General features: G+C 40.2%; 1 protein-coding gene across 5 annotated transcripts in view; it reads left to right on the top strand.

Moving 5' to 3' along the window:
• trpm3 (transient receptor potential cation channel, subfamily M, member 3) overlaps positions 1–14,680 on the top strand; it is a 161,150-nt gene that overhangs the window by 116,970 nt on the left and 29,500 nt on the right. For 3 of the 5 annotated variants that reach the window (XM_061767301.1, XM_061767302.1, XM_061767298.1), the window contains exons 13-16: positions 1,459–1,599; positions 3,510–3,539; positions 6,934–7,226; positions 8,275–8,503. In XM_061767301.1, coding sequence (XP_061623285.1) covers positions 1,459–1,599; positions 3,510–3,539; positions 6,934–7,226; positions 8,275–8,503 — 693 coding nt within the window. The remainder of the gene's footprint in view (positions 1–1,458; positions 1,600–3,509; positions 3,540–6,933; positions 7,227–8,274; positions 8,504–14,680) is intronic. The other 2 variants (XM_061767304.1, XM_061767299.1) reach the window with 1 other exon arrangement.

Below are 14,680 nucleotides of genomic sequence, written 5' to 3'. Positions count from 1 at the left end.
GGATTGGCAGCGAGGAACGAGGGGAGCGGCGTGCCATCTTCATCGCCAAAATGTTGTCCAATAATGCGTGGGCAACAACTGTATGATAACGAGAACTTTATTCATATCACAACACCCACCAACCAACATTGTCACTTCAATGTTCTAGTTTGCTACAAGCGTGTAGAAATGTTTTCCCAAAAATGAAAGGCTTGGAACAAATGCAAGTCTATCCTCTCATACAATAAAAGCACAAGTGAAATTAAAACAGTGAAAAAGAGAAATGCCTAACTTTTGGAGCCTGACGACGGTCTTACAACACGCTAAGCTATGAAACACAAGATGAGACCGTCCGGGTTTGTTAGAGAAAAACACATGCAGGGGTCTAACGAATTACAACAACTACATTCAATGTAATGTGATGTATTTTTTATTATTTGTTTTTGTTTGTCAAAATATGTCTTTACGGGAAAAAGGACCAAGGCGCAAAAAAACGTTGGGTACTGGTGTACAGTGCTGGAACAACATCAATGACGTGTTCAATTAATCAACTTCAACTCAACTTTCATCACATTCTAATCGACTACAAAAAATCTTTATTCGTTCAACACGTAGTATGTGGTAGTGTACTCGATATGACAGACTCACTCGTGGCATTTATGATTGTCCGGCCCGACCCTTTTCTGAATAGATTGGAGAGAGAAAAAACACCTTCACACCACAAAGATAATCGGGCTTTTGCTGACATGATCGGAATTGGTGGAAAATGTTTAAATTCTGCCCGATTATCAGTATGTGTGTACCCCGCTTCACTAAGAGGACATCGTACAAGGTTCATTGTTCCATGATGATGACTGACTGATGTGGCAGTTATTATCTTTATAGGGGTATTGATCGTTTCTCGATATCGCCTCTCTCTTCCAGGTTAGCTCTTTTTTTCTTTCTTTCTTTCTGCCTTTTCATTGAGTCCTGTAAAGCAAATCATCCAGTTTTTGTATCGTTCATGACTACCCTTAGACATTAAACATGCTGTTTAAAATCATTCTTCACCGTTACATATTTATGGCTTGGGAATTTTGTTTAAGGCCAGACATGTCGAGATCTTGTCTGTCTCTCAGCCCTTGAGAGACGAACATAAGTATTCGATCATCTTCCAACGTAAAGCACCAACTTGTTGAGAAAACAATTTTCTGCAAAGGGCTGGAAAAGAGATCTTGTCCGTCTTGTTCTGTGTTTCTCATTTCCCCTGCTCGTGCTTATCGTGCGTTCTACTCACTGACACTGTGTTCTTTCCAAGCGAGAATATCCAGGGTTCAGTTGGATCTACTTCAAGGTGAATCCATTAATCACGTTTTCTTTCATAGCCAAACTCAGTTTGATGTGGATTTTTTGTTGTTGTTGCAGTGAGTGTGTATTTTACTTGCCTTTTTAAAGAGTTGCCAAGAAGTTATTGCCCGTTAACGCTGTGCGCTCTTCTAGGGAAACCTGCCCCCAGACTACCGCATCAGCCTCATCGACATCGGATTGGTCATTGAATACCTAATGGGTGGGGCTTATCGTTGTAACTACACCAGGAAGAGATTTAGGACTCTGTACCACAACCTTTTTGGACCCAAAAGGGTGAGCAAATTCATCTTGTGTTCCTTAAACATTCATTGTTAATTACTATTTGAGAGAACTAAACCATATGAGCGAATTAACCCTGATAAGTACATTATAGCAAAGCAAATCAAATTTATTTATATAGCACATTTCATACACAAGGTAACTAACTCAATGTGCTTTATATGATTAAAAGCATTTAAAAACAAAGGGAAAAAATGCTTATAAACATTTAAAACAAAGAAGAAAAAACATAAAAATACAATTAAAGCAGCATACAGTGCAAGAAATATCATTTAAACGTGGAAATACTATAAAAAGCATGAGAAAAAAGAAGAGCTTTTAACTTGGACTTAAAAACATTCACACTTGGGGCTGACGTCACTTCTGTTGGCAACTTATTCCATTTGTGTGCAGCATAATAGGTAAATGCTGCTTCACCATGTTTGCTTTGGACTCTGTGCTCCACTATTTGACCAGAGTCTGTCGATCTCAGAGGCCTACTGGGTTTATATTCTATTAGCATTTCCTTCATGTATTCAGGACCTAAGCCATTTAGTGATTTATACACCAGTAGCAGAACTTTAAAATATATTCTAAAGCTGACTGGAAGCCAGTGTAAAGACTTTAGAATTGGAGTAATATGCTCTGACCTCTTTGTTTTGGTCAGAACCCGACCTGAAGCATTCTGAATGAGCTGGAGCGCTTTCATGCTCTTTTTGGGGAGTCCAGTCAGAAGACCATTACAATAGTCAAGTCTACCTGAGATAAATGATGGATGAGCTTCTCCTGGTCTGCTTGACACATGCAAGCCTACACTCTGTATATGTATTAGTGTGTTTAATACGTTGCTTTCAGCGCACATCACGGCTCTGAGGTAAAGCAATAGAGGTCATGTCCTAGTTAATTAATGATGGAGCTCTAGATAATATAAACACCATAGTAAAACAAATTCATACACGTTAATGCTAATTTTAATACAACCTGAAAGTTTTCCAGTCTGGTGCACTGATATTATAGCCCCAAGAAACTCTGTAATCTGTGGTTGCCAAGGTTAGTGACAGAGATGCTACCATCCACACTATTTTGAAGCTGTTATTTTGATGTAAGGTTAATTAAGGTCAAACAATTACATCATGATTTTTTTTTTAGATTGATGCTGTTTCAATTGCATGTGTTTCATTGAACCCACATTGATAATCATTATAAGTGCTGTTGATACAACCAGTACCGTTCATCTCACTGACCCATTAGAAACCACTTAGCAAAAGAATCCTTGCTGGTGGTCCTATGCACCATGCCTTTGCTTTTTTCTTTCCCATCCCTTGCACACCTTAATAATAAGCTATGCATTTATGTTTAATCTCCTCATTTGGCTTCATACCTTACACATGGGTATTATGGAAAAAGAAATATATCACAGTGTCTCAAATGCCATCATTCTGCTTGATGGTGCACCTTGTGCTTGTGTGCGTTGTCATGTGCCTGTTTATCTATTTGCATGTCTACTATGAATCACAAAAGTGGCTTGATGGAGGAAGATGGAGATAATGCAAAGACATACTGATGGGGAGGGAGCGGGAGTCAGTTCTTATTTTACACTTTTTTTCACACGCTATGCAAGCACATAAATACATGTTAACAATGAACAAAGCCTTTAAATATATGCATATATCAAACCCCCTCAAAGAAATCAAGGCTATTTTTACCAACTGGGATGATAGCTCATGAATGCATAATGCAAACATGGCCTTGTTTTTATTACAGATACACAGTACTGTACTAAATCCACCGATGTGCTCTGCTTTAACACAACCAGAGAGGTTGCAGCTACTAGTATACCGTCTTTTCACCAGCAACACATTGCTCCATGAAATACATCCCAAAAGGTGTTGTTCAGTCTGTTCATGTTCTTGTTGCTTCTTTAGCCCAAAGCCTTGAAACTGCTGGGGATGGAGGTGAGTGTTCCCATCATGGTAATTTCTTCACTGCCCGTCCTCCTCTTCCTCCTCCTCCTGAAGTATTCTTCTACCAAATATGTGCTGGTCTGTGTTTCATCTCACAGTCAGTCAGTGTCTTCTTTTTTTTTTCTATCACGTTTTCATGTCTCCAGACAGTTAATATGGGACTCCCAATATGATACATGTCTGAGGAGCCTCTTCTCACAAGAGTTTTTAGTAGGATTTCATACAAAAAGTAATACACTAAAATCACACACACACAAATACTCAAAATGTCCCTAACTGCTTTAAGCAATTATAGCAAAATACTGTACCAAATTTAGCTTAAAGGTTACCGAAAATCCCAAAACTATAAGACATGAAACTGTGTGGCCTTTGAGATGACAGAGTCATAACGTGTCCCTTCCAACTCCCAGAGTTTTTGCCTCCAATCCAGATGCAACCATATGAGCTCACTGCTACCAACCTAATATAGTAATAATAATTATCAGTATTATTAAGTTCCTGTGTGGAGTTTGCATGTTATCCCCATGACTGCATGGGTTTTCACCGGGTACTCCGGTTTCCTCCCACATTCCAATCCAATTCAGTATCCATTCCATGATAGATTATTTGAAGACTAAATTGTCTGTGAGTGTGAATCGTTGTTTTTTTGCGATTGGTTGTTGATCAGTTCAGGGTATTCCCTGCCTCTTACCCAAAGGTAGCTGGGATAGGCCCCAGGACACAAGCGACCCTAGTGACTATAAGCAGTACTGAGAAGGGATGGAAGGATGGGTTATTAAGTAAAATTATTATTATCAAGTTCATTTAATAAAACCTAAGCCTAGATTGAAGATAGATTTCTTCAGCCAGCCTCCTCCAACAGCGTGCCATATTTTTCTGGTTACAGTCACCTCACCAGAGTTGACGAAACTGTTGCTACCGCTAATTATGTGAAGCACAAAACGTTTGAGTTTCAGTACCACGTTGCACCAGCCATCAGCATATCGAGCAATACTTTTGCACATTTTTATTTGGCTTTTTTTTTTTACGCATTCCAAAAACAAGAACAGCCTCAACAAATCGTGTTAAGCGAAGAAGACTGTCAGAAAACAAAAAGAAAAACACGAATTGATTTTTCTACGGGAGACTAGGCCCACAAACCGCACCTGAGATCCCATTACGAGAGTGCAGATTCATCACCTGTGGGGGTCTTTTGTTCACATTCAACATTCATTATTTTTTGGGATAATTTAACATTTTCCATGTAAAAGGTGTGATTAATGTTCATTAGGCTCTATTTTCGTAGACTGAGCAACGTGGGCCGGAGCGCAAATGGTGGCGTATCTTGATTTTCATGCAAGTGCAAGCCTCGCTGCAGTGTTTGACAATTTGTCAGACCCGTCTGCACCAAGATGGTCATACCGACGCAACGAGTGTGTGTCCTTTGCCATCCACCCGCCGCATGTGACAGTTTGTTGACTTTCGGTCTAAACATACACCTGCTCAGATCATGTCAAACTTTTGGCACAAGGTAGACCGCTGGTCTAACACAATTTTGGTTAATTTGATCAAGGTGCAGACAGACAAATACGCGAGCTCCGCGGATGTGTGGTGGATCAGATGTATTTCAGTCATAAATACGTAAACATGGAACCATCTGAATCATTGTATAAAGCAATTTATTGATCCCATTGTTATTTTATATTATTTACATTTTCCCAGTGGCCGGCACACAGCTATGTGGGGGGTTCACTCGAACGGTGTGCGTGGGGATACATACATGAGGACAGTGACAATGGTCCAGTCATGCACGGATCGCTGCATCCCGCTGCGTCTTCTTCCGCATATAGTGACGTCTGTATGCGAGGCTATTGCGCCACTTTTAAAGGGAGTGAAAGAAGCCGCTTCAATTGGACTGGATTGAAGTTGGCTGTGAACACGCCTAGACCAGTGCAGACGCCCCACTTTTAAATGCGTGGGGGTACGCCTGTCTATGAAATTACCAAAACCGGGTCTATCTCGCAGAGTTATGCCAACCCCAGTGCTGGATTTGTGCTAGTCAAGAAATTGGGTGTCCACTATTGTCATTGCTTGTATAATATGCCAATGTTTTCTAATTTTGTAATGTAATTTGTTTTATTTACAATAAATCAGTTAACCAATTACTTAATGAGATAAATGAAATAAAATGGGAAAAAATACAGTATATTCTAATAACTAATGTAAAGGAAAAAAACCTGCTTAATTACAGCAACAAATATTACTGGTCTCTTGATAATGTAACTTCTCGGTGGGCCAGATTAAAGAAGGGAGTGGGCAGTATTACTCCCTCTGTTCATGCTTTACCCATCCATGCTTTAGATAAGGTAAAACAAAAGTAGTGGTATGTACAGTAGCATGGATAATAGGTACCATGAAGTAAAAAATGTCAGAGGCTAATTGTTTGAATTTTAAAAAAAAGCAGGACACGGGACAGTATATGCAGTACGTAAGTACACTAGTATGAAGATTTAGTTACAAGTACAAAATACCCTCTACATTTAGTAAACGATTAGTTTTCTACTAAATTCTTGTGAGAACAGGTTGGTCTGAGCTCACATTTGCACTGAACTGGATGAGCAATGACATATGTGGTTCTCTATGAAGTAGCTCCAGTTTTCTGTGGATCATCTTAAAAAAAAATGCATGATCTTTTACCGATTTGTCTTTGTCTTCTTGTCAGTATATTTTCTGCCTTTCTTCACACGTGCCTGGAAATGTCTCAGTGTAAAGTAATCACGCCTGAAGAGAAAATATAAAATTAGTAACTATTACAGGCTGACTTCAACAAATTAATGTCAGATAACTGAGCATTCTACTGCAGTGATACCAGCATATTTCTTGACGTGGTTTTGTACCATATCTATAGCATTAAAGCTAGCCAGTATTTATTTGTAATTGACCATCAACCTTCGGTGCTCAAATTACATTTTAAATCAATACCGAGCTGATGACCTGCTGCCATGTTTGGCTCTAACTAGCAGTGTTAATCAGAAAGACAGCAAGTGAACGAGGGATTAACAGCACCAAGAATAATTTACAGATTCCAGGAAGAGAAATTAGATTTAAAATGAGAGAGTGTTTTCATAAAACACATTACCTAATGTACTCCCAAGACAGATTTTTCCTCCTCTTTTACACTCATCATGTAGAGATAAGCAACATGAAATAATGTCTCATATGGACAAACATTATCATGTCATTTTCATTCATATGTAGGAGTTAACACACTGTGTAGAATTGAATGTGTTCAGGGCCGCCACATCTACTGTTCAGATTTATGGTAATGAGCATAATCCATAAGATTGCAGGAAGAATCTACATAGCTGTCTATCTTTTCCTCTCCCCTGTCACGGCTCCTCACCAGGATGACATGCCAATCCGGAGAGGCCGTCAGAAAACGACACGCAAGCGAGAAGAGGAGGTGGACATCGATTTGGACGACCCTGAAATCAACCACTTCCCTTTTCCCTTCCACGAGCTGATGGTGTGGGCCGTGCTGATGAAGCGGCAGAAGATGGCGCTGTTCTTTTGGCAGCATGGCGAAGAGGCCATGGCCAAAGCCTTGGTCGCGTGCAAATTGTGTAAGGCCATGGCGCACGAGGCGTCCGAGAACGACATGGTCGACGACATCTCGCAGGAGCTGAACCACAACTCCAGGTGGGCGACAGACGCACCCCCATAAACACGCTGACATGCCTTCTTCCCAGGAAAATGACCTATTTCCGATTCCCCTAGTTCCCAAGGTGTAGAAGTGACATACATAAATAAACCTAATGACACGCATCATCATTATTTAAGGACATGCATTGGAGACGATAGTAATCACCTAGAGGGGAGCACTCTGCTTACAAAAATAACTATTCATCTCAGGCAGTTATTCTCAAAGTGTTCTCTATGAATTGTATGCTTACTTTTGTCTTTACTCTCTGGCTATTGAAGTACAAGTACCAGTTACTAGAAATAGTATCCATTCGGCTGAGATGGATGTGCACTGCTTGAAATGTATCAAATAAACCCAAATAACTTTAGATTCTGTATTAGTCTCCACTTTGTTGCTATGTTGTTCTGTTGTTGCCCTCAGTCTCCTCGCAGATGAAAAAAATATCTCCTGATGCCAGAGAAGTAAATTCAGGAGAAACTCGTGCTCCTCCATTCTTATCATTTGTTTATCAAGTCTCACTGATGTATTCAAAGTAGCCAAATTAATCCAAGAAGAACTGAGCCAAGCTGAAGAGTGACATTTACAATAGTGTATGACTTCTGACATCAAATACAAAAGCTGAATAAAGGGAATTTGGTGTTTTGAAAAAAACAACAACAACACAGTTTTAACTGAGAGACTTAATAATTTACCGTTTTTATTATTGTCGAAGTTTGCTGTGGTGTAGAGCTACATTGCAAAATACTGAGGTGTTTATCATTTGCCAACCTTAAGTAGCTAAATAAGGTAACATACTAATAAAAACGTCCCTCCGCATGATATCGTGTGTGTCTTCTCAAGCCATTTGTTGCGCCTGTGCTGAATTTTGTAAGTCCTCTCTCGTGGGTGGTAGTGTTAATATGCAAATCTAATTTAAAATGTGGACCAGATGGTCAGTGATGCCTGGACCAGTTTCATATAATCTTTACATGTTGGGACAAGGCACATTACTCCCTCTGTTCATGTGTTTATTCGTGTGTTTATGTCCTTCATACTATTTCCTAGAGAGTTTGGCCAGTTGGCAGTGGAACTTCTGGACCAGTCCTATAAACAGGACGAGCAGATGGCCATGAAGCTCCTGACGTATGAGCTGAAGAACTGGAGTAACGCCACCTGCCTGCAGCTGGCGGTAGCGGCCAAGCATCGGGATTTCATCGCACACACCTGCAGTCAGATGTTGCTGACAGACATGTGGATGGGACGCCTGCGCATGCGCAAGAACTCAGGGTTAAAGGTAAAGGAAATAGAATGTATTATTTGCCCCTTCATGATTGTTTTTGTCTGCATATTTCCATCCATCCGTTTTCTGCCGCTTTATCCTGCTCACGGTTGAGCTGGAGCCTATCCCATCTGTCTTGGGAGAGAAGTAATACCCTGGACAGGACTTTGTAATGTGTTTTTTTAATAAGCAAACCCATACTCTACAATAGTGTACTTGATAACATCATTTGGTAAATACATAATTAAATAGAATTTTAAAGAATTAAACAGTTTGTGCGGCACGGTGGTCTAAATTTGCACTAAACTTTGGTGAGTGTGGGCATGTTTTGCTTTTATCGACTCTTTAGCCCTGCAAACAAATGAAACAAAACCCCAAAAAATATTATTTGAAATGCGTATTTGTGTGACTTTGTGGCCGTGTTTGCTCATTTAATCTTTTCTATATCGCGTAAATTAGCTTGTGTTAGCTTTCGTTTAGCGGCACGGTGGACGACTGGTTAGAGCGTCTGCCTCACAGTTCTGAGGACCAGGGTTCAATCCCCGGCCCCGCCTGTGTGGAGTTTGCATGTTCTCCCCGTGCCTGCGTGGGTTTTCTCCGGGCACTCCGGTTTCCTGCCACATCCCAAAAACATGCATGGTAGGTTAATTGACAACTCTAAATTACCCGTAGGTGTGAATGTGAGTGCGAATGGTTGTTTGTTTGTATGTGCCCTGCGATTGGCTGGCAACCACTTCAGGGTGTACCCCGCCTCCTGCCCGATGATAGCTGGGATAGGCTCCAGCATACCCGCGATCCTAGTGAGGATAAGCGGTGTAGAAAATGGATGGATGGATAAAGAGTTTGTTTTTCAAATTAATTCACTGTAATGTTTAGCTCCTTCTGCCACCTGGGGGCAGTATAATACAGACATATGGATATACAATACCGGGAGATTAGTGTTGGGAACGATAAACCGATGCAACCGGATTTCCGTTTATAAAGGTGAGAGATACAACTGAATGGGTAGCAGACTCCATAATCGATACAAAATCCGCCAGGAATCCTTACATACGTCAGTTGTAGGGCTGTGGACCTGACATCCCGAGGCTAGGAATCGGTTGCTTGAAGCTTTACAGTTTGGATCTATTAAAAGAAGTGCTCTCGTGCTGTGCGCCGTGGACGTAACGTTATGCTTACAACCAAAAACAGCAGTGGTGGGCACGACCGACACTACTAATATAACTGCATTTCTCTGTGGCGTCACTATTTCAACATCAAATAGCTTTTCAGTAGTTAAGCTACTTTTGTGGTCAGCAATAGCAAAGTAGCGTTCACAGACGCTACATTTCCCCCGACAGTTGAAAACATTGAATGCAACGTAACGTTACGTACCTTATCTCAAGTCTGCCTTCGACACCGGGGCCAGCGACGAAATGTGTGCCGCAGATTGTAAACATGCAGACAATATGGCAAAGGTGGGTGCATCTCGACAATTCCCATGGGCTACTCCCATGGGTAATTGGGTATTTTGCTGTAGTCTATTTAAATAATTAATTTGATATTTGAAACTATAGATATCATATTTTGTTTTTTTTTGTTTTTTACAGTGCCGTAAAGCAACAATTCTCAGAAACAAGTGGTCTTTTACATGTTTGAAAAAAGGGTTAGACAAGTGTAATTGTATGGAATTGGGTGAAGTCAAGTCAACTCAAGGTTCTTTATGATTAATGTTTACATCAACAGATGTTAACTATTGCATTGTTTTCGCACCAAATCAAATTGTATCGACTAATCGTATGGCTCCCATACTGAACCATATCGTATCGTTCCACCCTTAGCGTAACCTGTGTATCTAGATATATATCAAATCTGCCTCGTTGCCAGAGATTCCCAACCCTAATGGAGACGGACGGTCACAACTCCTCTGTAAGCTGTTGTAATATTTGTCCTTTTTCGCAGAGGACAAAGAATATATGCCAGTGTGAGTATTGCTATTTTCTGTCTACATGTGTTGCTCTACTGTTGCGTTCAAATATCTGTTGCTTAAAGGGTTATAATGCTGCAACACTGGTGCTATTCATAGCCTGTCTATTGTGTTTTGCATTGTTTGTTAGCATTAAGCTCAACAGACTTTCGTAGGGCAAAAATAGGTGGTAATTTTGAATACACAATGTGTAATACTCTTTTATGTTTAGTTTGACAATTAAACTCGGAGTGATTGATGACTATTTTCTGAAGAATCGTTCACTATTTGCCAAACTGCTACTTGTTGTCAAGCAAGTTGAGTTGAGTTCACGGCCATCATACAGTGCTTGTATCTCAAACGTTTCACAAGCCAAAGCAAAAAAATTGGCAGAACAACTGTTTGTATCTTGAAAACCTGTATCTCAAGTGACCACTGTGTAGACAAACAACGAGCAAGACCCACATTCACACCTATTTCAAGTCCTCAGTTCACCCAACATGTTTTTGGAATGTGGTAGGTCACCTAGAGAAAAACCATACAACCATGGGGAGAACATTTAGAAAATGTTTCCAACTTGAAATGATTTTGGATCACCCATTTAGGAAAGTTAACAACAGAAAGTGTAAAATGCAGGTTTTAAATGATGATTCTGTTCTTTCAGGGAAAGGAGCTATTAAACTCAATGTGAAAAAAGTAATTACCCCTTTGATAAATCAACCCATTAAACACATTATTTAAGTTATATTTCAGTAGCCACACACACAGGCCTGATTACTGCCAGACCTGTTAAGTCTAAAAAAAAAATAGAAATAGAACCTGTCTGAAAAAGTGAAATTGGCAAAAGGATCTTAAAAAGCAGCTCACATTTACGATCAAAAGAAATTCAAGAACATTTAAGAAACAAAGTCTATATAGGATGGAAAGGAATGGAAAATTCGCCCCAAGAACCCACACCAACCTTTAAAGAACTGCAGGCTTCACCTGCCTCATCAGTATTCATGATTCTACCATGGAGCAAAAATGCCAAAAATATATCTTGTTGGCCCCCAAGACTTTTGGACAATATTCTACAGACTGATGGGCCAAAAGTGACAATGAACTTAAACTGTGAGTGATTGATGGCTCTTTTTTGAAGAATCATTCACTATTTGCCAAGCTGCTACTTATTGAGTTGAGTTCACGGCCACCATACAGCGCTTGTATCTCAAACCTTTGTTCTCAAGCCAAAGCAAAATAAATTTGGCAGAACAACTGCTTTGGAAGGCGTGTACCATTGCAGCAAATCTTTCCTAACATTCAGCATAATGTATTTTGCTACAGTACGGATGTGTTCAGAATAATAGTGTTTGAAAAGAAGTTCAAAATCATTTTTTGACAAATGTAAGGATATGGGATGGCCAGCTCAATCCCCAGACTCAAATCCAATAGAGAAGTTGTTGAGTGACATCCAATATGGTGTTTCTGAGGTGAAACCAAGAAATGAAGAGGAATTGTAGAATTTTTAACTATACATGCTATCGCTATAACGATTTTTCGTTAAGTCTATTGAATCTCATTCCATTTTTTCCCTCATGTAGCCGTTGGGTGTCTGGATAAACCTTTTCAAGCAGCTATGGTAAGGTGGAGATGGATTGTAAATGTAGATGTAGTTTATTTGACTTCGTAACTCCATTTTACTTTGTAGTTATGGCATTTCCGATGTCATCATTTAAGAAGAAGAAGAATCACCTTTTATTGTCATGAACATGCATGCAAGCATGCACACGAAATGTGTTCTCTGCATTTAACCCATCACAGTGAACACCTACAAGTTAGTGGAACACACTGGAGCAGCTGAAGGGGTATTAGTGTCTTGCTCAAGGACACCACAGCCGTGAGTCTGGGGGGTGTTGGCGGATGGTCCAGTCGGGGTCTTGAACCTAGGTCCCCCACGGTGGCAGGCGATGATCTTAACCATTGGGCCACGGCTACCCTTTATAGACAATACCTGTGAGTTAATGGTGGTGGAAGCTAAGTCGATCTCTTAAGAGAATAGTGAGTATAATCAGCCCCAAGCAATGAACATTCTGCCATAACTTTGTTAGTTTAAGCCCACCGATCCTCCTCTAAAGCCAAAGGGAATGGAATCGCTGACCGTAATTACTAGAAAACCTTCAAACCGTGTCCCACATATTTTGCATTGAGCTTTCGCTCAAGCCTTTGGGGCCATGGACAGTTTTTCACTGCCTACTCAATAAATGTGTGAATTCACCTCTCTTAGGGAAGATGAAACAGATTGCATTTTCTATTATTCTTTCTGTCTGATGGGGAAAAAGAAACTTGGGGGTGTAGGTTTTTTTTCAACACAATTTCATGTCCTGTGGTCACAAGACTAAGGCAGATCAGACAGGTTTGGATGCAGTTAAACAAGCAGTTGGCTTCTGAGTTGCTGGGGGTGCAGTCAGTGGGGGGAGGGGAAGAGGTTCACACTACCCTCTTGGGTAACCTCTCGGAGCAGGGAGCACGTTGGCACACTCCAAATATTCCTTGACCTTTGAGTGTACTGCTGAGGCTCATGGAGCAGAAAGACGGCAAGCACGCCACAAGTTGAACAAACAAGATGGTGTGCCCTCAGGGTGTCATGACATACTGCAAATAACAGTGCAAATATTGTCAAAATAATGTGGGTGCACATCTCTGAAAGGCTATCGCTGTGACGATTGTGCCCATCCATTCCTGACACTGTAACTCATCAGGATGGAGTCACTGCAGGCTATGAATGCATTATCTCTGAGTTGACAATATCGATTTCAACACACGTTAAAGTCTGACAAATATCTGACATCTTTTGATTCGCTTGATTGATGGTAACACACCAGAATGTGTATTTTCTACTGTTTGTGATCAACATTCGCAAAGCCACTTTGTGTGCCAACATTGAGCCTGCAGTAGTACTACAACAAAATAAATGACTTCCCTTCTTTGGAAAGATGGTCTGACTGGTCCCTGGTGTCGGAGCCTCTCATTATTGCAGCATATGGATATCTGGACTAGACACTCACAAACAAGCCACATTAAGCACACACATCTGGGTTTTTTACATCTTTTCATAATTTTAACCAATTTTAAAATGACTGACCTGTAAAAGGCAGCATGGTACCCAGACTACCAGAAAATTCAAAGAAGAAGAAGTTATGCTAACTGTTATCTTATCCGGTAACTGCATTGCATTATTTTCAAAAAACAAAAAGGCTAACAAGGCATGTGGACGTAAACACTAAATGAGCAAAAGCCCAAAAAACAAGGTGCAAATTAACAAATAAACATGGGGAAACAAAACACTCACCAATACAAACAAAAGGGAATCTGACATGACAGGGCTCAAAAAACGTATGTTGACAATAAACCTGCATACACACGCTGAAAATGGAAAACAAAATGGAACTAAATGTAAGCAAATTGACCAAACAACGAGGCACACCTGGACAAGACACGAGTGGCTGTAGGGAACTGATTTGTAGACACAAGGAACAGGGCTAATGAAAACAGGTGGAAAGGAAATCCTAATGAGTTGACAAGACATGAACAAGGGACACAAAAAAATGAGCTATGAAACAAAACCAAATTTAAGCTAAACAAAGTCAACAAAAACACAGATCATGACAATTGAAATGAAATGAAATGCCTTTTATTCGTTCCAATATCCCCAAAAACACCACTATTTTTTAAATAGTTTTTATTAAGGATAAATAGCACTTTAATGTATAAAAACATAAAACATAATAAAAGATATTGTTATTAAATAAACTGGTTTCTATTAAGTGTAATTACTGCACATGCTTGTGCTGGGTGTGTGCCTATAAGGGGCCAAGTATGTGTCGTCAGGAGCTGAAGTCCGTTAATCTGCTTGTGACTGTCTGGGCGTGAGTTGTGGCCTACAGCAGCTCCTTTCGAGTGTTCTCATTTCTGTTTTTGACTGTTCAATTAACAGCTGAAAGTCCATTGGTTATGGCGCTCCTTTCTCGGGCATTACAGTACCTTAATTGTTTCATTTTTTTCTTTTCACTCCACTCGAGCAGCGGCATATCTGAAGTTCCTTCGTAACTCGAATTTTGGCTTGCAGCACAAAGCAAAAAATCTACCAAGTTATGCGTTGGGGCACTCATAAGTCAAGATCTGTCTGTGTCAGATTAAAATGGTGTTCTGTAAAACTTTGTTGGCTACATGTGAGATATCAGTACAACACTGTAAACCACAAGAAGATA

The sequence above is a fragment of the Phyllopteryx taeniolatus genome, chromosome 3 (assembly GCF_024500385.1).
Source record: "Phyllopteryx taeniolatus isolate TA_2022b chromosome 3, UOR_Ptae_1.2, whole genome shotgun sequence".
Classification (NCBI taxonomy): domain Eukaryota; kingdom Metazoa; phylum Chordata; class Actinopteri; order Syngnathiformes; family Syngnathidae; genus Phyllopteryx; species Phyllopteryx taeniolatus.
This window is presented reverse-complemented; position numbering and strand designations above follow the sequence as displayed.